Source organism: Myxine glutinosa, chromosome 2 (assembly GCF_964187855.1).
Source record: "Myxine glutinosa chromosome 2, kmMyxGlut1.1, whole genome shotgun sequence".
NCBI classification, from domain to species: Eukaryota; Metazoa; Chordata; class Myxini; order Myxiniformes; family Myxinidae; genus Myxine; species Myxine glutinosa.
This window is the reverse complement of record NC_136262.1, coordinates 50,908,699-50,932,639: the sequence shown is the minus strand read 5'-3', so window position 1 is coordinate 50,932,639 and position 23,941 is coordinate 50,908,699. Positions and strand designations below refer to the sequence as shown.

Below are 23,941 nucleotides of genomic sequence, written 5' to 3'. Positions count from 1 at the left end.
CGCCTGGCCAAACTGAGCAATCGGGGGAGAAGGGCCTTGGTAAGAGAGGTGACCATGAACCCGATGGTCACTCTGGCTGAGCTCCAGCGATCCTGTGTGGAGATGGGAGAAACTTCCAGAAAGACAACCATCACTGCAACACTCCACCGATCTGGGCTTTATGGCAGAGTGGCCAGACGGAAGCCTCTCCTCGGTGAAAGACACATGAAAGCCTGCTTGGAGTTTGCAAAAAAGCACCTAAAGGACTCTCAGATTGTGAGAAACAAGCTTCTGTGGTCTGATGAAACCAAGAATGAACTGTTTGGCTTCTGTTTGGCGACTACAGCATGGGAACATTCAGCAATTTACTTGGTGTCGTTGCCTGTTAAACAACTTGTCGCTTGCAAGGCTTGCTAAACTTTATTTCAGCCTCTCCTTTTTAAACCTTGTAAGTTTTACTGATATTACTCCTTCCGGTTTTTTGACCATTTTAAAATTTAAATGTGTGTCTTTCCCTAGCCCTCAGAGGCATACTTTTTAATATTTCTCTTTTAAATGATTCCTTTTTTAAACTATCTTTTAAAAATTTCTGGCCTCGGATTCTCGAATCACAGAATGATTTCACCAATCTTTGTCGATGGTGGGATTACGTAAAAGCACAAATCCGAGTCTTCTGCCAGCAATATAGGAATAATTTCACTTATGTAAACCAACCCACTTTTTACTTTGCTATCACAATTGTGCTGCCATATGAATGTTTTTTTTTCTTTACGTACGTTTATTTTTGGTTTGCCGTTAAACCCCAAAAATGCTGTCGTATCTGTACTCACCAATTTCTTAATAGCCAAAGGGAAGTTAGCAATTTATAAAACAAGGAAAGCTAAACTTCTTGCAAACCCTGATGCTGACTACAATGTTTTCATAGTTTTTAAGGCCTTTACCATGGCCAGGCTACATGCAGAGTTTTATTTTCACCAAAGCTAAAATAATTTAGAGCTTTTTAAGCGAAAATGGTGTTGCAAGACATTACTGTGTAAAGTAGTGTATAATAATCTCACCTTTTAATTTTAAAGGTGCACTTGTACTATTTTATTTTTCATTCTTTCACCTTCCTTTTATGATCGTTGTTCGTTGGCTATGTCTGTTTTTTTCTAACCTTGTTTAAATAAAGTTATACAAAAGTCAAAGTCTCTCTCTCCCTTTCTAACTCTGTCGTGGCCTTGACTTCGTAAAAGTAGGGTACACCATCCTATATGTGGAGAATCTCGGGATGCTCCGAGGAGATCAATTAGCTGTCTCCGTGCCACAGGCTTGTTCAAGAGAACTGTCTTGAGCTAAACAACAACTTACACATTCTATTCGATCTCATTCTTCCCTCCTGGTATTCAAAACAGCTGTTTACCATCATCTCAGATCATCCCCAATCCAAAACCATGGTCTTTTCTACCCTCTTTAACCCCCACCCCACCGCAATTCCTCCTCCTTCTAAATTTCCAGTTTTCCCTTCTGAGAGTTTCCTTCTGTATCGATCGTGTGGATCCTCTCCTACCCCTCATTCCTCCCACATCCATTGGTTGTCCAAGTCTCCCTCTGTCTTAGTCCAGTCATTCTAGCGAACTTTTACCCCTAACCCACCACTAATTGCAAGAGAAAAAAAAATGATATTTTTCTGAAACCTGTCGATCCTCTGAACAAATACATAAAATTATACTCAATTATAATGAGTGGATCATACTTTATTTTCAGATTGAGCGAGAGCCGTGACCGAGAGGTGGAGTGACGCTTGCAGTGAGAGATTTGATCAGTGTGCTGAGGACAGTTAAATGCTGTGGTCATTGTGAATGTAAGTCATATTATATTTAATTTATGATTGTTTAAGGTTTTATTTTTATTTTTAAAAGCAGTTTTTTAACATTTAATTTTATAATAAACATGTTCAAATTTTGTATTTTTATGAACCTATACATTTATAGTAGGACAACACAGGGAATAAAATGTAATCCTAAGTTCCCTCTCTTTTCAGCAACATGGGTGATATCGACTGTGTCTTCTGTAAGAAACCCCTCTCCAGTGATCCAACCAGTACACTGACGGATAAAGGTTGTACGAGGATCGAAGAAGCTGGACGTGAGCGTGGTGAAGAAGTCCAAGTCCATCCAGGACAGGCAGTTCATACAGATTGTCGTAGGGTGTTCTGCAATGTGAGAGACATTTAACTTTCTCTGAAGCGAAAACGTGTTTCGTCTGAAGCAGACAAAGGGAGGTGCCTTCGTTCAATGGATTCAGCGTTTGACTACAGAACTCAGTGTCTTTTCTGTGGTAATCCTGCAAGTACCAGGGGAGGAAAAAGGACCATATGTTGATCCAGGTTAAGACATTCGACTTCCAAAATCATGTGTCTGCTGACTGTGAAAATCGATCTGACAACTGGTCGGGTACTGTGAGGAGCAGAATGGCATTTGTTGGCGATCTACACGCAGCAGATGCGGTATACCATAAGGTGTGCAGTGTTAACTTTCATACAAAGAAACAGATGCCACTCAAATTCCAATCGGAAGAGGCGTCTTCATCAAAAAAGCAGAAGCTTGGTCGACCCAAGAACCAGATCAGACATGAAGCGTTCCTGAAGGTGGCAAAGTACCTTGAGGAAAATGATGAGGAACTAACCACAATTAGTGATTTAATTGGGAAAATGGAGGACTTCCTAGTAGACACTGGCTGTGATGCATATGGTTTTTCATACATGAAGGATAACCTTTTCAATCACTTTGGTGATAAGATCATAATTGCAGACATTAATGGAAAATCAAATGTTGTGACATTTAGGGGTGTGGCATCGTCGATTCTTCATGACTTCTATCGTCAGCAAAAGGAAAGGGACCCTGAAACAGAAAAGTTGCGCCTGATCAAGACAGCTGCTGATCTCATTAGAAGTGACATAAAAGAGGTATCTCAAAATAAGGACATTTACCCGACTACTCTCGATATGTCCACTGTCAATGCTGCAACCAAGTTTCTACCTGAGTCACTAAAGCTCTTGCTCGAAATGCTGTTTGTGGGGAAAGGAAAAGACTTAAAAATCTGCTCACTGGGACAGGCGATCATGCAAGCCGTGAGGCCTAGGATCCTTCAAGCTCCACTGTTGGTGGGTCTTGGAATCCAAATGCACTTCCATTTTGGTTCTCGATTTCTCATAGACACGCTCTTTGCACATGGGTATAGTTGTTCATACACGGAGGTGCAAACGTATGAGCGCAGCACAGCAGTCACATGTGGAACAGACATCCCTGGTTTTACCCCTGGACATTTCATCCAATATGTGGCGGACAATGTTGACCATGACATCTGCACATTAAATGAGAGAAACACATTCCATGGTATGGGCATTATTGCGAGTGTGACCCCGAAAACAGTCCGGACACTTCAGATTGCCCGTAGAGCTGTCTCGGCAGAGGACATGTGGGGTGAATCAATATACGACCTTTCACATCAGCATGTGGAGGAATGCAGTCCTTTCTCTACGAGAGGCTTCCAGCCTGTACCGACTTGAGACAAATCAGCTCAAATGTTGACTTCCTCTGGAAGGTTTCGCTTACTGTTCGATCACCTCGGCCCTCTTGGACAGGAATGATGCAGATGGTACACAAGGGAGAACATCCGGGTGAGGCATCAATAATGTTTCTGCCCATGATTGATCTCAGTCCAAGTGACTTGGACTGCATCAACTCCACACTGCATTTCGTTTGTGAACATGCGCAGAGATATGGTGTAACCCCGATACTGACATTTGATCAGCCACTTTGGTGGAAAGCTCTCACCATAGTCAAGAGCGAGCCAGCGGACAGCAAACTTCACTCGATTGTTCTAAGACTAGGAGGATTCCATACACTCATGAGTTTTCTTGGGTGTATTGGCCACCTGATGTCTGGTACTGGACTCAAAGAGCTTCTGGAAGTTGCATATGCCAGCAACACTACAACCCACATGATGAGTGGCAAAGCCGTGTCTAGAGCTATACGTGGACATCTACTCGTTGATGCAGCACTCAATGCAAAACTTGCTTCGAAGGTATTTCAGATGAACCTCCCAAGTGATGGAGACAGCAAGCATACAGTTCCAGCAGAGCTCAATGATGCAGGCGACTTGTTTGACGGTCTGATGTCGGGTGACCAAGCAGTGTCAGACATCGAGTCATCGAAGTTGATGGAGGTCATTGGAGACAAAATCAATGAGGTGATTGATACAATAAGGCATCAACGGACAGCGAGACTGTGGTTACAATACATGGAAATGGTGGACATTATCCGGTTTTTTCTGAAATCTGAAAGAACAGGGGATTGGATGCTTCACTTGCATATCCTGCGCGCCATGCTTCCATATCTTGCAGCTTCCGGACACAGACACTACACAAAGTGCCTGCACATATATCTGCAACTGATGACCGAGTTACCAAAGGACCATCCAGAAGTACATCAGAAATTTCTCCAAGGATTCCAAGTTGTCCGACGGAGCGACAGATACTGGGCTGGTCTGTCTACAGATTTAGTCATCGAACAAGTACTTATGAGAAGTCTGAAGACATCAGGTGGTCTGACCAGGGGACAAGGGATGACAGAGACACAACGCTCAGTCTGGGTCATGGCTAGTCCTTTCTTTGCAGAGGTGAACAATGCCCTCCAACACCTCACTGATGTGATGTATGTGACAAGTGAACAGCACAAGGATCTATCAAAGTCTAGACAGAAGAATGATGTAGCTGATACCCAGAAAATGCTTGAGTTTCTTCATGAGAGGGATCCCTTTCAAGACGACGATACTCTTCACAACATTTTCACTGGTATAGTTGCCCAGACAACGGTGAATGTTGATGAGGCGAAAACTGTGGGAGAAAGGCTCTTGGGCCAGATGAGTGGTAAACATGTGCTTGAATACAGCTTCAAGAAGAAGGGTCAAGCCATAACTATGGACTCAGAGTCTGCAATGAAGACACCAGACGGAGACATCAATATCGACCCTCAGTTACTCTTCCAGAGACTTGTGATCGCTGGCACTGAAGTAGAAGACTTATCCAAAGCACTCCTTTGTGAGCTATGCACATATCCTCCATCTTTGTTCGAGACCAAATATGCCTTGCTGTCCACCAATAAGCCAGCGTTAGCCTCAGCAATCAAATCCTTGGCACCTGCCGATACTGCACAACCGTCCGATATACAATACGTACTCGATGGCGGTGCCCTATTGCAGCGCATACCGTGGCAGTCAGGTGAACAGTACAAGGATATTCTTGACCGCTACGTGAAATATGTTAGTAGGCATTACGGGCATGCTATCGTCGTGTTTGATGGCTATCATGAAGGTCCCTCAACGAAAGACTGTGCCCATCAGAAAAGGGGTGAGTGACCATCAGTGAAGGTATCTTTTTCTCAAACCATGACGCTTTCTGTCAAGAAGGAAGAGTTTCTTCGGAACAAGGAGAACAAGCAACAATTCATAGACATTCTTGGTAAGAAACTGGAAGAATCTCATTGTGAAGTGCTTCATGCGAGTGGGGATGCGGACCTACTCATAGCAACAACTGCAGTTTGTAGCTCTCCAAAATCCAACACTGTTCTTGTTGGCGAAGACATTGACTTGTTGATACTACTGTGCTACTATTTTCGCAAGAATACTGCGCACCCTCTCTACTTAATGTCAGAGCCGAAAAAGGGTTAATTGAATCCAAGACAATACTTGGACATTGGCAAAGTCAGAGAGGCTCTGGGTGATACTGTCTGTGAAAACATTTTCTTCATCCATGCGTACCTGGGATGCGACATGACATCAAGGGTCTTTGGGATCGGCAAAGGCACTGGACTCAAACTGTTCAAGGACAATGAAATGTTCCAGCAAGAGGCCCTAATTTTCGGCAATAAAGAGTCAACACAGGATGAGGTCATTGCTGCAGGAGACAGAGCAATGGTTTGTGTGTACGGAGGCAAACCATCAGACAATTTGAACGAATTGAGGGTAGCAAAATTTCATGCTAAGGTGACAACAAACAAAACATCGTTGCACCCACGGGTACTTCCACCCACGAGCTCAGCTTCCAAATATCACAGCCTACGGGTATTCCAACAGGTTCAGGAGTGGAAAGGACACAAACTCAACCCGCTTGACTGGGGATGGAGGATCATGGACACCAGGATGATCCCTATGCATTCTGACTTCGCTGCAGCACCAGACTATCTCCTAAAGCTGGTTAGGTGTTCTTGCAAGGGTGGTTGCAGTGATAAACGTTGCGGTTGTTGGAAACTTGGGCTGCCTTGCACATTTGCATGTAGGGAGTACAGAGGTATTTGTGCAAATGCAGACGAATCAGTGGACGTTTTTGAGGATGCTGATGATAGTGACCATGGAAGAGACGAAGTGACGTGTTAAATATTGTGAACGGACAGAAGGACATTGGGTACAAATAGTTGTGGTAGTGTATTCAAACATGATTAAATAAATAATTTAGAGTTGATTTGGTGTATTATTAAGAGTGATATTGTCATATAATTAATTTCCAAACATTGCGGTAGTCCGAAAAGTTCCCAAATCGGAAAGGACCTCAAAAACCATGTTCCACTCAATATATTTAAATATAATTTTGGGCAGATATTTAGTAGACATCAAGGTCTCAGAAAAGTATTACTTCGTTTCTCTTGCAATTAGTGGCGGGTCCATTCACATTTTGACTGGACTATCTTGGCATTCAACTATATTGTTGGTGTTTCCCCCCACCTCTTTCTGCTGTTCATTTTGTCCTGGTACGTCCTGATCTATTCAGCGTACTGCCTCTTCCACAAAGCTCAACTATGTACAAAAAAAAACAAAAAAACAAAAAAGGAACCTTATTCCAAAGTATCAGCAAAACCTTCACACTAACCAAACTTTGAATAACAATTACTTAAACGAATTCAATCTCTTGATCCACTCTGAAGACCCAAACTATTACCCAGTAGGAGCTTTGCCGATTAGGCAAGGACACTTAATCATTATGCAGCTGGTGTTTTGAGCCACACTGTAATTATGCTTGGCAATGGGTCCAATCGCGAGGCTGGGAGGAAAACAGGTACCTGTGCTAGTGAGAGCTTAGTCACAGTGGAGCCAATGTAGCACACACTTGGCTGAGCTCCTCTTGCTGTCAACTCCAGCTTACATTTTAAGCTAAAAAAAACAATTTTTTAAATTTCTTGCAAACTGATGTTTGGAAAAAGTGCAAAAACAAACTATTCCAAGTGAATAAACCAGTCCAATAGCTTAGTGCCCACAAGTGATTGGTTAAATATTGGGAGTAAAGGAAGAGGAAGGGGTATGTATGTAGCATATTGGGGGAAGTAGGGGGGGGAGGAGAGGGCCAGAGGTCAAAAATTTCAATATCATGTTTTTTTTGCTTATACTTTTTTTTGCTTATAATGGAGCAGAGTAAGGACACGCAGAACAAGTAGTGAACATTTGTGGTTGCAAACGAGCTCTGAAACGGTCACCACTCTTTTTGCAAGGTACTGTAGGTCTTAGCAGGAGTACCAACATACAATGCCCTCCTCTATTCAAAAGTAATTGTGTGATTTCTAATGTTCACCCTACAAATATTAACACTTGGGATATTCTGCTTAATGTCTATTATAAGGGAGGTTAAACTCATTGATGCACTGTTCTGACCGCAAAGCACCAGGTTGATAGCTTACATAGTCAGGTCGGGAATTAAGTCCAGATTAGACAGCTCCGAGGCCACTAAAGGACCCCTCTCATGGCCCCAAATTATTACACACCTCTCCTTTCCTATTCCATCTCTCGGAGCTGCATGACGTCATCGATGGGCACCAAAGGGGACCCAGCGATGACGCGCGCCAAAAGGGAGTACTCAGTTTTCACTCAGCTTGTTTGTTTGTTTTTACTTGCGAAAATCGAGATTTTTCAAGTATATTGGTTCTTGTGCGTTATTACTTGGCAAAAAAAATACTTTATTTGCAAGTATGTTAATCACTCCGGTTTGTGGGTTTGTCTGTCCGCTCACTTATACTTGCCTACAGGTCACAATTTTAAACTGATCTTCACGAAACTTTACCAAATGTTAGAGTTCATGGTCAGACAAAATCCTATATATTTTTGGGGTCAAAACGTCAAAAGGTCAACATAGGCCAAAGGTCAACCACTTTTTTCAAATTTCTAAAATCCCCAATTTTCATCCGATTGACTTGAAATTTGAATAGGATATACATATCAGCAAACTGAATTCAACCACCAACTATTTTTGAGATCAGCTTAGGCCAAAAGGTCAACATAGGCCAAAGGTCAACAACCATTTCAAATTTCTAACATCCTCAATTTTCATCCGATTGATTTGAAATTTGAATAGGATTTACATATCGGTGAACTGAATTCAACCACCAACTATTTTTGAGATCAACATAGGTCAAAAGGTCAACATCGGCCAAAGGTAAACCACTTTTTTTAAAATTTCTTATATCCTCAATTTTCATCCGATTGACTTGAATTTTGAATAGGATTTACATATCGGCTTACTGAATTCAACCACCAACTATTTTTGAGATCAGCGTGGGCCAAAAGGTCAACGTAGGCCAAAGGTCAACCACTTTTTTCAAATTTCTAAAAGCCTCAATTTTCATCCGATTGACTTGAAATTTGTATAGGATTTTCATATCAGCCAACTGAATTCAACCGCCAACTATTTTTGAGGTTAAAAGGATGCTCGACTGAGTGCCATTCCACTTTGTTCTGTTTTGCCAAGTGTCGCTCTATGAGTGATTTTTCATTATGTCTGTCTGTCTGTTTGTCTGTATGTCAGTCACTTACAGGTCACAATTTTCAAACGATCTTCACGAAACTTCACCAAATGGAAGAGTTGGTCATAAGCAAGAAGCCCATTGTTTTTGGGGTCAAAATATCAATAGGTCAACATAGGTCAAAAGGTCAGCATTTTAGGCCGAATTTCTAAAATCCTCAATTTTGTTTCCATTTTCTTGTGATTTTTAGAGAATGTGCATATATGGTCACTGAATTCAACACAACACTGAATACCACAAAGTATTGTCGCGCGGACCCTTCGGTTAACACCAGGGCTCGCAAATGGACCAGAATGGAATTATTGGAGGTGACGCTCAAATACGGATTTTGCTTTTGTAGCACGGGAAGGAGAAGGGAAGAGGAAGCTGTGGTAAAAGCGTGTACCTGTGGAAGGCGAACGAACTCAAACGGCACAATATTTGCAGGAATGGAAAATAATACAAGGGTTTATTTGCAAAGGTCGGGGCAGGGAAACGCGGCGATATCAAATAAAAGTCCTAAATTGGGATCCCACACACCTCACTTCAGAAACGAGACACAGGAATGGGTGAAAGGAAAAGAATTGTCGTGTGGTTGTGAATGTGGTGCGTCCTTATCTGTCTTGTCGTCTTGCCCCTATGCGGCTCCAAGCTCCGCTGCACACCATGAGGTCCCTTGCTCCAGCACCACAGCACCGCGAAGGCCCGAGCCAACGCCCACTCCAGGCTCCTCGTCGACCGCCCACGAGGTCCGTACACCACTCTAAGCTCCAAAGCACCGAGCACCGCTCCAAGCACCACGCAGATGGTGAGCCAATGACCACCAAGACCTCTCGAGACCAAGAAGAAACGCAAGAGCTTCAAGCACGTCGAGACAGCCAGAGAGCGCAAGGGTGAAAGCTGGACGTGCAAGAGCTAGAGCAAGAGCAAGAGAGAAAATGTCATTTGGCGCGCCCTTATATAACCTGGGTTACGACGTCAGCCTTGGCGCGCCACCCAATCAGTGCCCTCCACCGAACCTTCCAGCTCCTTCCCTCCAATCACAACCTCCTGGGCATGTTGCTATGCAAGTTCGTGATGCGACCGGCGGCAGCCATCATCGCCGGTGTCCTGGCCTGGTTTCCTGTCCGTTTTCTTCCAAAGTCATTGTCAGGGAAGGGGATTTAGTTACTGTGTGCACTACAGGGCCTGTCTAAGTGTTTATATGGGTATGCATTGCCATAAGGGACAAAGGTTTGATTACCAGGTGTGACACACAGGGGTTTATCTTAATCCCTACACTATCTAACACTCGAACATCCTGGTATGTTCACAGGTATACTCTTACCTGACAAACCGGACGACACACACAGAACTTATTACAAGGTAGATTCCCTATCGCGACAGACGAAACATGTTACCTATTCAGATCTACCTGACTCTAGATATTCCTCCACCCTACCGACGTAACAGTATTTTGGAGGTCACCAAGTTTCGAAAATCCTCAATTTTCATCCAATTAACTTAAATTTGAAGAGGATTTGCATATCTGGTCACTGAATTCAACCCCCAACTATTTTGAGGTCAACATAGGCCAAAAGGTCAACAGGCCATATTTCTAGAATCCTCAATTTTCATCTGATTTACTTGCAATTTTAAGAGGATTTGCATATCTGGACACTGAATTTAACCACTCAGTATTTTTGATGTCAATATCGGCCAAAAGGTCAACATAGGCCAAATTTCTAAATTCCTCAATTTTCATCCAATTAACTTGAAATTTGAAGAGGATTTGCATATATAGTCACTAAATTCAACCGCCAAGTATTTTTGAGGTCAACATAGACAAAAAGGTCAACATAGGCCAAGTTTCTAAAATCCTCAATTTTCATCTGATTGACCTGAAATGTTAAGAGGATTTGCATACCAAGTCACTGAATTCAACCACCAAGTAATTTTGAGGTCATCATATGCCAACAACATATACACAAAGAATTAAGTTAAGCACCCATACACAACGAATTAAGGTAAGCACCCCCTAATATATATTCTTTGTGTATATGTATACATTGGCATATATTCTAAGGTATGTGAGATCAAATAATGATTGGTATGACATTAGCAATTATCCATTGATGAAATTGAGTGATCAAAGTGAAAAAAAGTGATTGGTTGAGTCAGTGATCCGATCACGTGGGTCCTACACACGTTATTGACGCAAAGATCGCTAGAGGTCTTCTCAGAACAATGACTGTACGTTAGAAAACATAAACGTCATCCACACTGTCCGTGATGGACCTATAGCTCCATACTTAAATTGAGGTGAAAATATGCCTAAAATTCCCAAAAAATTTCACCTTAAATTATTCAGAATAAAATATTGAAAACGGCATGATTGTTATGTTTTTATGTGACCATAATATCACTTCTCCAGAAAATATAGCAATATCATGGGTATATTACACTGTTTTGACGACAACAAACTTGTAATGTGCGAGGTTGTAAAAAGACGGGGGGGGGGGGGGGGGGTGCTTAACTTAATTCTTTGTGTATATTTTAGGGATTTCGCAAGTATCGTGCTTTGCACGCCATATTTCTTGTCTTGTTACTTGGCAATAAAAATTTTGCGAGTATGTTGATCACTCAGGTTTGTGTGTGTGTTTGTTACCCTTGCCAGAGGAGAGGGTATTGCATTGGAGTCCGTTTGTCTGTTTGTTACTTGCCGGAATCTATTCCGGCAAGTATGTTGGTTGGTTGGTTTGTCTGTCTGTCTGTCTGTTTGTCTGTCTGGCTGTTTGTGCGCAGTACTACGTCTACATCGTTGCACATAGCATCGCCATACTTTACACACATATTTACCTTTCCCTGGAATAGACTGTGCCCAATTTTAACTCTCTGGGCCCAAGGTCAAGCTCAAGGTCACCCAAAACGTGAAATCAGGGGGTCGAGTTTTCATTTAAAATATATTTCAAACCACTATAACTCTAAAAGTACAAGAGATATGCATACACTTACTGTTACTGCCATATAGGAAGTCACATACGACATTTCATTTGGCACCATGCCCTTTGACCTTGAGTGACCTTGAAAGGTCAAACTCAAGGTCAAAAATTGTTTTTTTTACTAATAACTCTGTCAAACATTATTCGATTCCCTTCTAACCAACACCAAAATGTTCATTATTCAATTCCCGAAAAATAACATGTGGCATAAAATGGTCAAAAATACTTAGTTTTAATTATTTTTTGGAGTCAAAGGTCAGGGGACCAGGTTTTCATTGAAAATATATTTCAAGCCACTGTAACTCTGAAAGGACAAGAGATATGCATACACTTACTCAGTTACCTTCCATTGCTTAGCGTATATACATGGATATATTTCCCGCCATTTTGATCCAAAATGGCCGATAAAAAAGTACATTCCGGCAAGTCCTCGGTCTCTGACCGATTTTTCATTTGTTTGTTTGTCCGCACAGAATAAATATGATTTTCTCGGCAACCGTTGGTGCGATTGACAGGAAATTTTCACCATAGGTGCAACTCCACATGTGGAATGTTTAAATGATAATTATGACGTCATAGGTGACGTGGTTCGGCCGTCATCTTGGAAAAATCGGAAAAATTTGCACCTCTATATCTCCGAAAGCGCTGAATAGAAAAAATTGAGACATGGCTCATTGTAAAGAACTCTCCATGTGGAATAAAAGATGTTAATGATGATGTCATAGGTGCCTCCGTTATGACATCATAATTCGACAAGTACAAAACTTCATCCTATCAAGATGAAACTTCTTGACAATCATGTAGGCATAAATTGGTGGAGAAAAAAATAAAATAATGATGACGTCATCGGTCACGTGGTTCGGCCGCCATATTTGTTTTTACACAAAAGCCTTAAAAACCACTGAAAACACATCCTGGTGAGGGTTTACAATCTCTGATTGCTCTTTTTTGTTTATTTTCTCTCTCATCTGGGCAATATCTCAGGCACCTTTTGAGTTAGGAAGCTGATATTTGGACATGACAATGACCAAGTGATTTGGCTGTAAAGGATATTTTTTATTTATTGATTAATTAATTGATTGATAAATTATTTCAATATTCGATTAATTACTGAGTTAATTAATTTTCATAAAGTTACAGATTCGGATGAAACGGTGGTGGGTTTCGGTATGTTATTAGTTAATTGATTAATAAATGAATAACTTTTCGATTATTATGTATTTATTTATTTCCATTACTAATCACTTATTTATTTTCTTTCTCATCTGGGCAATATCTCAGGCACCTTTTGAGCTAGTAAGCTGATATTTGGACATGACAATGACTAGGTGATTTGGCTATAAAGGATATTTTTAATCTATTGATTAATCAATCGATTAATTATTTATTGATTAATCAATTAATCGACTAATTGTTTAATTTTTCCGATTAATTAATTATTTAATGAATTTTCAAAAGGTTACAGCTTTGGATGAAACACTGGTTGTTTAGGTATGCTATTTGCCAATTGATTAAGAAATTAATTATTTTACGATTATAATTTATTTATTTTAATTACAAAATTAATCAATCAATTATTGTACATCGCTCTTCCCAATACTGTCTCTATGTGCTGCACCGCGGCATCGCCGAGCACCTAAAACCCCCGCGCACTGGAGGATGTGTTATTTATTTATTTGGCATGGGGGCGGTGTACTTTGAATGTACCTTAACTTGTTTTTCATTCATTTGAAAGCGACGTCCAATGGTGAAAACAGCGGGCATAATGCCTGGCTCTGCAATGTACCTGATCATGGCTGGACACGAGACCCATACGCAAAGGGCTGCACTCACGGTAGCGCACATGCATAACAAGCCCCAGCAGGCATCCAATCACCATCATGATCTGTTGACATGGAAGCACCATGTAGCATGCACTGTCATACATGTGGGTGGTTTGGGAGAGAAAAGACAGGGAAGAAAGGGTGAAATTCCATGACATAGGCATTCCATCATTTCTAAAAGCAGTGGCCATGTTTGACCTCTTCCTCAGGAGATTAAGGACATCTGTAATTATAAAACGAAGTAATTACAATGTAAAATTGGTTTTCTGTTTTAATATCATCGAGGCAGATTGGGTAGACTATGATGTAGCTGTGCTCTAAAATTGCTCGGGAGCAAGGTTGTGCCACTGATGCAGTGCCCCTGTGGGATAAGACAGGAATTTGTGATTTGTCAGGGTGTCAGCAATAACCTGCCTACTCTTTGTGAAAGACTGAGATATTTAACATCCATTGTTTTATGCTCAGACATCAACTTTGACGCCAGACCTGTGACGCACCACTCTGAGTTTATAGTTGTTTCGGGAATCAAACCCAGACCTGACAGCTCAAAGGTAAGTACACTACCCTTGCAGCCAGGTCAGAGTAATAAACTGACTATACAATGTAGTTATTTCATTATTCACACACAGGCAATGAGGATGCAAACAATGATGTCAATGCTTTATTTCCAGTTTGTTATGATGACAAAATCGATCACGTGGCAAAACAACATCCCAAAGATTATTCCAGGATTTGTCCTTATTTTTCACTCATAGGCTTTCTGCAGATCGTGCTTGCAATTGTTCCATTTTATTTTATGTTTGGAAATATTTTATTCCAATTCATGCTTGGCTTCATCTATCTATAATTCCAGTAATCTCTGTGTGTATGTTTGTATGTTTGTATGTTTGTATGTTTGTATGTTTGTCTGTGACCGCTGTTTCTCGACAACCACGGGTCCGATATACTTTAAACTTGCCAGGTATATTGCTGGGGACCCGAGGATGTGCCTTTTCAAGGTTTCATATTAATCGGAGAAGTAGTTACCGAGCTATGTCCAAAAAACGATTCAACCAATCAGAGAGCAGCGAGCTATCACGTGTGCCGAACGTGGCGAACAGACTCTGCCTCGGACGGCACATTTGAGAGCGTATTCATTTATTTCCCGTCGGCAAACTATGTTGGCGCTATGTTGGCGTTAAACTATGTTTTAAAACTAATTAAAACTAATTTGCGATTCTTTCGCTTTGCGATGCGATTTGCGATTGCGTTAAACTCGCTCGGGCGTTAAACTATGTTTTAAAACTAATTAAAACTAATTTGCGATTCATTCGCTTTCCTGCGCATTTGTGCACGCGATGGCGATTTCTTTACCAAACTCCGCAAGCCGTTAGCTTTGGACCAAACCATTTCATGTAAATAGAGGGGGGGGGGGGGGGGGGGATTGTCACCGTACTCGCAAGCCGTTCGCTTTGGACCAAACCATTTCATGTAAATAGAGGGGGGGGATTGTCACCGTACTCGCAAGCCGTTCGCTTTGGACCAAACCATTTCATGTAAATAGAGGGGGGGGATTGTCACCGTACTCGCAAGCCGTTCGCTTTGGACCAAACCATTGCATGTAAATAAATGGGGGGGATATACTTTTAGATATATATATAGTACGGGCATGCCCTAGTTTCTATTAATTTCCAAACATGATTTCGAAAAATTTCTCTCTCCATGTTTATTTGTCGGAACCTTGTACGATTATCCTTCGACAAAATTTATTGTATTGGTGCAGAGTTAGTCCAGAGTTGCCTTTGAGCTGTCCTGTCTGAGTTTGATTACCTCCCAATTATAAACTCTCAGATTGGTGTTTCGCAGGTAAGGTCATGCATCATGTAGTACGCCATCCCACGGGTGGACGTTAAGCCGGATGTCCCATGTCCCATATGGTATGATTTGTTGGTGGAAGAGAAACGTCCCAGAATGTACCTCATTGAAAGTAGGCGAGGTATTGCTGGCACCCTGAACAAATTGCAAGTTCCTCCTAAATCAGCTCCAGTTATCTTTCTATCTGCTTTGAAGGTCGCCAACATCACTGCATTCCATAAAAAGGTGCAAAAACGGATCCCCTTAACTACAGATCAATTAGGTTACTTCCAATCATCAGCAGTGACATGGAATCCATTATTAAGTTTACATAAAATCATTCCATTTTTCCAAAAACCTCATCACAGATCACCAATTTGGTTTCAGACAAGGTTACTCAACCTTGGACATGCTGCTTCTACTCTCCCAACAATGGATGGAGTCCCTCGATGTCAGATATGAGATCATGGCTGTCTCTCTGGACATATCTCATGCTTTTGATACAATCTGGCATCCTGCCTTACTTTCCAAACCCTCGGCCTTTGGAATCCAAGGCCAACTCTACACATAGCTTACTGACTTCCTCCACTCTCGTAACCAACATGTGGCTCTCAATGGAATCCTTTCTTCTCCTCTCCCTGTCAAGGTTGGAGTGCCCCAAAGCAGTGTTCGAGGCGTCATCTAACTCCTAATATTCATGAATGATCTCACTGAATCTCTGGAAAATCCTCTTTATCTTTTTGATGATGACTCCTATCTCTCTAACGTGACATCCCTCATCCTTATGATAGACAGGCAGCGGCCTCATTCCTCTCTTCAGACATTGACAAAATCAAAATCTGTTCAACGATTTGATATGTCTTTTAACCCTGACAAATCCCACACATTCACTCTCTCGCTCTCCAAAATGACCATGCTTCACTCAAACCCTCATTTTTACTTTCTCAACAACCGTCTTCAAGAGGTTCAGTCATTCAAACTCTCGGCTCTCACTCTCAGCCATGATCTATCTTGGGCGGGCCACATTTCAAAGTTGGCCTCCAATGACAGATGCCGACTGGCTATCCTCTGTCATGGAAAGTCCTTCCTTGGTACACCTGAACTCCTATCCATCTACAAAGCTTTCATCTGCAGCTTCCTGGAGTACTGCTCTCCCCTCTGGGCCGGCTCCCTTGCCTCTAATCTTGCTCAGCTTTATGTCATGGAAGCCAATTTCAAGATCATTGGAATCTCTCGCGATGAAGCTGAGTCTAAGGGCCTATTACTTCGCCATCACCAACAAGTTGGTGGTATCTCTGTCTTCTTCCACTTCCTTACTGGTCGTGCACCCTCTGCCCTCTACCTGCTTTGTCCTCCTCCCCTCCCGCAGGCATCTGCAGGAAGCACGTGGTCCACCAGCAACCCCATCCTAGTGAAACTGCCAAAATCCAGAACCACAGCTCACCTCCACTCATTTGTTCCTCCTTTTTCCCACCTGCAGAACGAAGTGCCACATTCTCTTCAATCTCATTCCTTCCTCTAGGTCTTCAAGACAGCTGTTTACCACCATCTCAGGTCATCCCCCATCCAAAACCATGATGTTCTCTACACCCATTAAACCACCTCTCACCCATCCCAAGCTTTTGCTTTCATATCCATCCTGTCCATCTCCTACCCCTCATCGATGCCTGCATCATTTGTTTGTCCATCTTCATATATTTTCTCCGTCGGTCCTGCTGTTGGCATTTCCTCTTCTCTTTCTGCTGTTCCTTTTGTTATGTTGCATCCTTATCCATTCTGTGTTCCAGCTCTTCCACAAGCCTTGACTATGGATACAGTCAAATGTCAGTGTTGGTCATCCAGTTCCTGAAAGACTTGGGCTGAAAAACTTTTCCTGCCCTACCCCACAAGAAGGTGGGGATAATTGGGGCGGCGTTCAAAGTAGTAGTTAAATATCTATTGAACCTGGACCTCGACTCTTCAACCTTTACACACTGCTCAAAAACGTACATAAATACGGTCCTTCACTAAGGAATTCTCAGATAACTTTTAACTGAGTGGAGAAGTTTAAAAATGTCGTCTGCAAGGTGGAACTCATCTCGGACGATAGTTTTAGCTCTTTTCACTACTCGACTAGAGTACAGGCTCTCGATGGAAGGCAGATCGCACCCAATAATTTTACAAGTGGTTTTCACAATCCAGTTGAGTTGAGCTCGGTCATCCTGCGTCGAGCTGCCATAACAAACAGTGAAAAACGGTGTCAGGACACTCTCTATTAGGTTACTTCATGCCCGATAGAACTTAATCAACACAGCACAGTCAACACTGAAAATTTTCAACCTTCTAAGAAAGAACCACTGTTGCTTAGCCTTCCTCACACAGTGGTAGGTCTTTTATATCCCACTTCTGGTCAATGGAAATATTTATGAGCGCGACTGGTCTACACTCATTTAGATAACTCACTGGGGAACGCTTTGGCACAAGGATAATTGTGGAATTTTTCACGGGGGATTTTACAAAGCTGAAGTGCTCAGTTTAAAAGGAAAGATAGAATGGGCGACAGTTCATTAGCACAAGACCGCAGCAGGCCGGGGGCTGATCGATCAGAACAAGTCGCTTTCCTGACGTTCAACTTCATCAGAACGTGCCAAGTGCCATTTTTGGAGGTCCTACAAAAGCTCGAGGAGAAACAGAATGTTTTGTGCTTGTGCAGTTATAGCCACTCTTTGCCTTCTCTCATTTTCATTTCTACCATGCCATTCCGGCCTGCACATTTTCCACAAACTCACAACTGGCATTCGCAGGTGCAAATTCATCTCATCTTGTCTCCGCTTGTGGAATAACAATCCTCCAATGACACGATGAGCTGTGATATGGATGTGAAAATAAACATGGCGACAGTTCACCAAATGAAATACAAAATTACAATCCTGCGTATCATTACAAAACTTTTTAGCATATTGCTATTTGGGAAGGGGGGGGGGGGGGCGGGTTAAGCATGTTTCTTTTTTTTGGAGTCGAGTCTTGTGGAAGAGCGAGAACACTGAATGGATCAAGATGCAACAAGACAAAAGGAACATTATCAGAGAGGGAGCACTAACAGCTGGTGTTTAACGACAACATAGAGGGAGACTTGGAAAAAACAATGGGAGTGGGAAAGAATGACAGGTAGGAAAGGATGCATGGGGTGGACAAAGATGGATACGGAAGGAAACTCTCAGGAAGGAAAAACTGGAAATTTGGAAGGAGGAGGGATTTGGTGTGGAGTAGGGAGAGGTTAATGGGGGTACAGTGGCCTGCAAAAGTATTCACCCCTCCAAAGGTTTCACATTTTGATTCCACCTGAGCTTATTTCATGATTCTTTCAAATCAAACTTAATATATAGAGTCTTCACAAACTACTCAAAGTGATAAAGCTTAAAAAATGCAGAATAAATGTGAATAAGTTAGATTAACAGAGAAAATCAGATGATTCTCAGTTGCATAAGTACAGTCGGACCTCGCTGTTCGTGGGGGATACGTTCCTGGAAAATGCGCGAAGAGCGAAACCCGCGACTAGTGGGCCATTGTTTCAATGGAAAAAGGGGTATAGATTCCCGAGTCGCGAAAATCTGTGAAAAGAGAGGACCAAACCGCGAATAGAGAGGAAAATCCGCGAATGGCGAGGCAAATCCCGAGAATGTCGACGATAATCCACGAAGGTTGATGAAAATCCCGTGAATGTATGCCGCGGCATTGTTTCAATGGGGAAAGGGGGGATACGTTATAGGTTCCCAGCGGTTCCTGATTCATAGAGGAATTTTTTTATAAGTTTAAAATGTTTTCGACCCCAAATGCACATGATTACAGTTTCATTAAAAATGCTTACAAATGTAAAAAAACGACAACACCAGGTACCATTTCCAATTTATTGAAGGAATGCGCTTACAGTTTATTAAAAGTGCTTAACTAGCTTAATAGTCCAGGAGCCCAGAAGGTTTATTCAAGTGAAAGGCGCCGGAACGTTTGACCTCATGGGCTGATGGGGTCATTCACAGACATCACAAAAATGCATTGCTGCCGGGTCTAACCCGTGGCTTTCCCCCCGAAATCACTCAATTAGTGACGCCATTACCGAAAAACCTATTTTTCTCAATATCTGGAGAACTATGCATGATAATATCACGAATAAGGTGTCTATACCTTTGTTTACATGGTCAATAATTACACTGACACCCGCATTATTGCTAGAAAATGTATAGTTTTCCAGGGAAATGTTTAGTTCACCCATTCAGTTAGCAACGCCATTGCCAAACAACGATATATGGAAAACTTGCAAATGTGCAGTTCACATAATTAACTTGATGTCCTCTTGGCATTACAAATCTTCTATTTAATGAATCTTTTGCATTCTATAATTTTCAGAGTTGACTTGTTTACACATCTGGTGGGATATCCAGCGAAGCTCGCTTATACTGCGGCTAAAATTTGCGCCCGCGAAAGCCATGAAAACGCAAAGCACACAGCAGTGAATGTACGGTATTGTACTGTACTGTATAAGCAGGTCATGCTCGCGGCTTGTATAAGTATTTTTTGCGTACGTCCAGCTGCTTCATGCATAGCTGGTGAAAGATGGGTTTTATAAATGTGTCAAGGTAGCAGCTCGTGAATTTTTTTTTTTGCGCCCCTGAAAAAACGCGAATTTGCGGAACATGGCCGTGAATAAAAGAAAAAAAAAATGCGATTTCGCGGAACACAGCCACGAATAGAAAAAACCCCGTGAATTTGCAGGACATTTTTCTGCGAATAGAGAAACATGCCGCATTTGATCAACCGTGAATACGCAGATTCCACGAATAGAGGGGTCCGACTGTATTCACACCCTTTTCCAATTTAACCCCAAATAACTTCAGGAGAAAATTTATTGTTTGAAAGGTTGCAAAATAGGTGTCGTCAGTTTCACCTGTATCGTTCATGTAATAGCTCATGTAATATGTGTAGTCAGTAGTTTAACTTAAAAAATTAAAACTTCCCACTTATCTAAGGAGTTTTAAGGTGCAACTGACTTGGTCAATCAACAAGGCAAACATGAAGACCAATGATCTTTCCAAAGATGTCAGACATAAAGTGGCGGAGAAGCACCATTCAGAAGAGGGCTATGAGAAGATTTCAAAGTCACTAATTTTCCCTTTGATTACGGTGAAATCCATCATTAAGAAGTGGAAGACGTGCCATACCATCCAGACTCTACCTAGATGAGGTCGCCCATCCAAACTCAGCATTCGGGCAAGCAGAAACTGGTTTGGGATGTCACTGTACATGCAACAATGACTTTGAAAGATCTGCAAGGCTCTACATCCGAGATGGGGGTCAGTGTTCATCAATAAACAATTTCCTGTTCCCTTCACAAAGTTGGCTTCTATGGACAGGTTGAAAGAAAGAAGTCATTACTGAAAAAGATGCATCTAAAGGTTCATATGGAATTTGCGAAAAAGCATCTAGATGATACTGCAGGCATGTGGAGAAACGTTTTGTGGCCAGGCGAGATAAAAATTGAACCTTTTGGTCAAAATTCAAAGCATTAAATCTAGCGCAAGCCTAACACTGCACATCACCCAGTCAACACCATCCCTACTGTCATGCATGGTTGTAGCAGCATCATGTTATGGAGCTGCTTTTCATCAACAGGGACTGACAAGCTCCTGCTCTTCAGGATATAAGGGACAATGGACAGTTCTAAGTACAGGAGAATCCGAGGTGAGAACCTGCTCGAGTCAGCCTTGAATCTGAAACTGGGTAGGAGATTCACATTTCGGCAGGCCAATTATCCGAAGCACAAAGCTAATGTCACACTGGAGTGGCTCAATGAGAAGAAAATATATTTTTGAGTGGCCCAGTCAAAGTCCTGACTTGAACCCAATTGAACATCTATGGTAAGACTTGGAGATTGCAGTCCATGGACGATCCCCATCAAGCTTAGCAGAACTAGAGCAATTTGCATGTGAAGAATGAGCAAATATTTCACCATCTCGCTGTGCAAAGCTGGTAGAGACCTATCCAAAAAGACGCGTAGCAGTTATTGCTGCAAATGGTGCTTCCACCAAGTATCATAAGTGAGAAGTCTGAATGCCTCAATTCCATGTTTGCTTCCAAATCTTGTGTCCCAAACCCATCACTCTCTGTACACACCTTACCCAGTTGCACCCAGCTACTCCTGGACCCTGTTTCCTCTCCCGACAAGGTGAAGAAGTGGCTGTAAAACCTTGACTCAAATCCTGCAACCATACCAGATGGTATCAGCCCACGTGTCCTAAAAACTTGCTCTGCTGCTCCATCACACACACACTGTCTATGTTCTATTCACCCTCTATTTTGCTCAAAGTGATCTTCCATCTGCTGGGAAATCAGCCAACATTATCGCTTTACACAAAAAAGGTGCAAAAAAGGATTCTTCAAACAAATCAGCCTGCTCCCAATAATCAGCAAGGCCATGGAAGCAATCATCACTTCTGACATTAAATCCTTCCTCTTCTCCAATGGCTTGATCTCGGATCATCAATTTGGATTCAGACCAGGTCACTCCACTCTGGCCATGCTGCTTCTGCTTTCTCAACAATGGATAGAGGTCTCGTGGCATTCATTTGCTTTATACCATGTACCCCTGTACCCCTTCCCCGCTCCCTTCCACAGTTCTACCGACATCCCTGTTCTCTACTGTTGTTGTGCTTGTATGCTTTCCTCTATCTCCCCCTCTTGCTTCTCACTCCCTTTATTACTCCCACCAGGGAGTAATGCATTCGATCGTGTCCGTCCGTGTGTGTGCGTATGTGTGTTCGTATGTTCGTGTGTTTGTGAACAAGATATCTGGAAAATTTCTGAACAGATTTGGATGAAAGTTGGTGGGATGATTGCCCTTGGGATAAGGAAGAATTGATTAGTTTTTGGTGAAGCTCAGGATATTATTCCGGATCCAGGAATTTTGGGGGGAATTTTTTTGGGAATTTTTTTTCTGTTTTACTGCATTAAAGCTTTTATTACTCCCGCCAGGGAGTAATGCATTCGATCGTGTCCGTCCATGTGTGTGTGCGTATGTGTTCATATGTTCGTGTGTTTGTGAACAGGATATCTGGAAAACTTCTGAACGGATTTGGATAAAAGTTGGTGGGATGATTGCCCTTGAGATACGGAAGAATTGATTAGTTTTTGGTGAAGCTCAGGATATTATTCCGGATCCAGGAATTTTTTGAAGGATTTTTTACCATTGGAAGATAGGGCTCAGAAGAGTATGCGCTCTACTGAGTGGCGTTCTAGTTCTTATTCTTAAAGGATGTTTTTCTCCTCTAATTCCGAGATATATCAAAATAAATTCTCCGACAGTTAGGGCCTACTTTCTTTTTCATTTATTGTTTTGGGGAGAGGGGATGTTAAACAAAATGTATTATTCCAACTTGACCCACGGCGGGAGTATGTATGCGCTCCACTGAGTGGCGTTCTAGTTTATTGTATGTGTTATGGGTCCATGCATGTTTTCGTGTGTAATGTGTTAGCTCTTACACGAGCCTCGATTTAGCATACAAAACAACAATATTATACATATTTTGAGAAGTGTATGTTTGTGTGTTGTTTGTGTGATTGTATATCTTTGTTTGACGTATATGCATTCTTGAACCGCTGTACGGAATGAGTTGAAATCTGCTGTTTGTACCTGTGGAAGTGCCTGGAATTTTGGGCGGGCTTTAGGGGCAATTTTTTTAAAAATAATCATTGGGTCCAAGGTGGGGGTCATTGGGTCATTGGGTCCCCAATTCTCTCAATGTAAATGTGTACCATATAGTGCCCCCTGGTCTAAGAATGTTTTAAGGCTTATATAAGAGTTTATATATATAAGAGTTATATAAGACTGTTTTAAGGCTTGCCCTGTGTCTTCTTCTTCTTCTGTAAATTACTTTCGTTCCTCCTCTTCTTTGGTTTTGTATATAATTAATAAATTCCACCTGTTCCTTCTTATTCTTTGGTTTCATTCTCCCCCGATCGCTTTAGTCCCTTCTTTTGATTGAGTACCTGTGGCACGATTTGGCCAACGTTCATAATCGGGTTTAGTCAATTGATAACGGCTCGAACCGCGGATTGCTAAACCGCTCGGCAAATACCATCTTGTCCGTGGTTCGAGCGGTACTTGTCTCCCTGTTTTGCGGAGGGATTGGTAAAGGTATTCGGGAGAACACCAGGACCAATAACCCTGATCAATTCCACCCCGCAAAAGAGCATTACAGGTACCAGGACCAGAGACGGCCAGCTTAACAGGCTAAGGGGATTAACCCCCCCTTGCTAAGGGGAGTGCCGTCTCTGAGATCCGTACCAATTGGATGGCCTCTAAAGGTGGTTCTATAGTGCCCCCTGGTGGAAGTCGGTATTGCACGCCATAATAAAATGTGCCGAAAGACATAATAAAAATGGTGGAATTAACCCGTCCTCATGGGCAGGTATCTTTGCTCGTCTTTTCAACTTAGCCTGACTTCCATATCCCCTCCTCCTCTTCCCTCTGTGCGTACACCATAAA

At 42.1% G+C, this 23,941-nt stretch overlaps 1 protein-coding gene across 2 annotated transcripts in view; it reads right to left on the bottom strand.

Moving 5' to 3' along the window:
- Nucleotides 1-23,941, bottom strand: part of LOC137413632 (sodium-dependent multivitamin transporter-like) — a 148,615-nt gene that overhangs the window by 83,324 nt on the left and 41,350 nt on the right. For both annotated transcript variants that reach the window (XM_078773265.1, XM_078773266.1), the window contains one exon: nucleotides 13,554-13,683. In XM_078773265.1, the coding sequence (XP_078629391.1) occupies nucleotides 13,554-13,683 (130 nt within the window). The remainder of the gene's footprint in view (nucleotides 1-13,553; nucleotides 13,684-23,941) is intronic.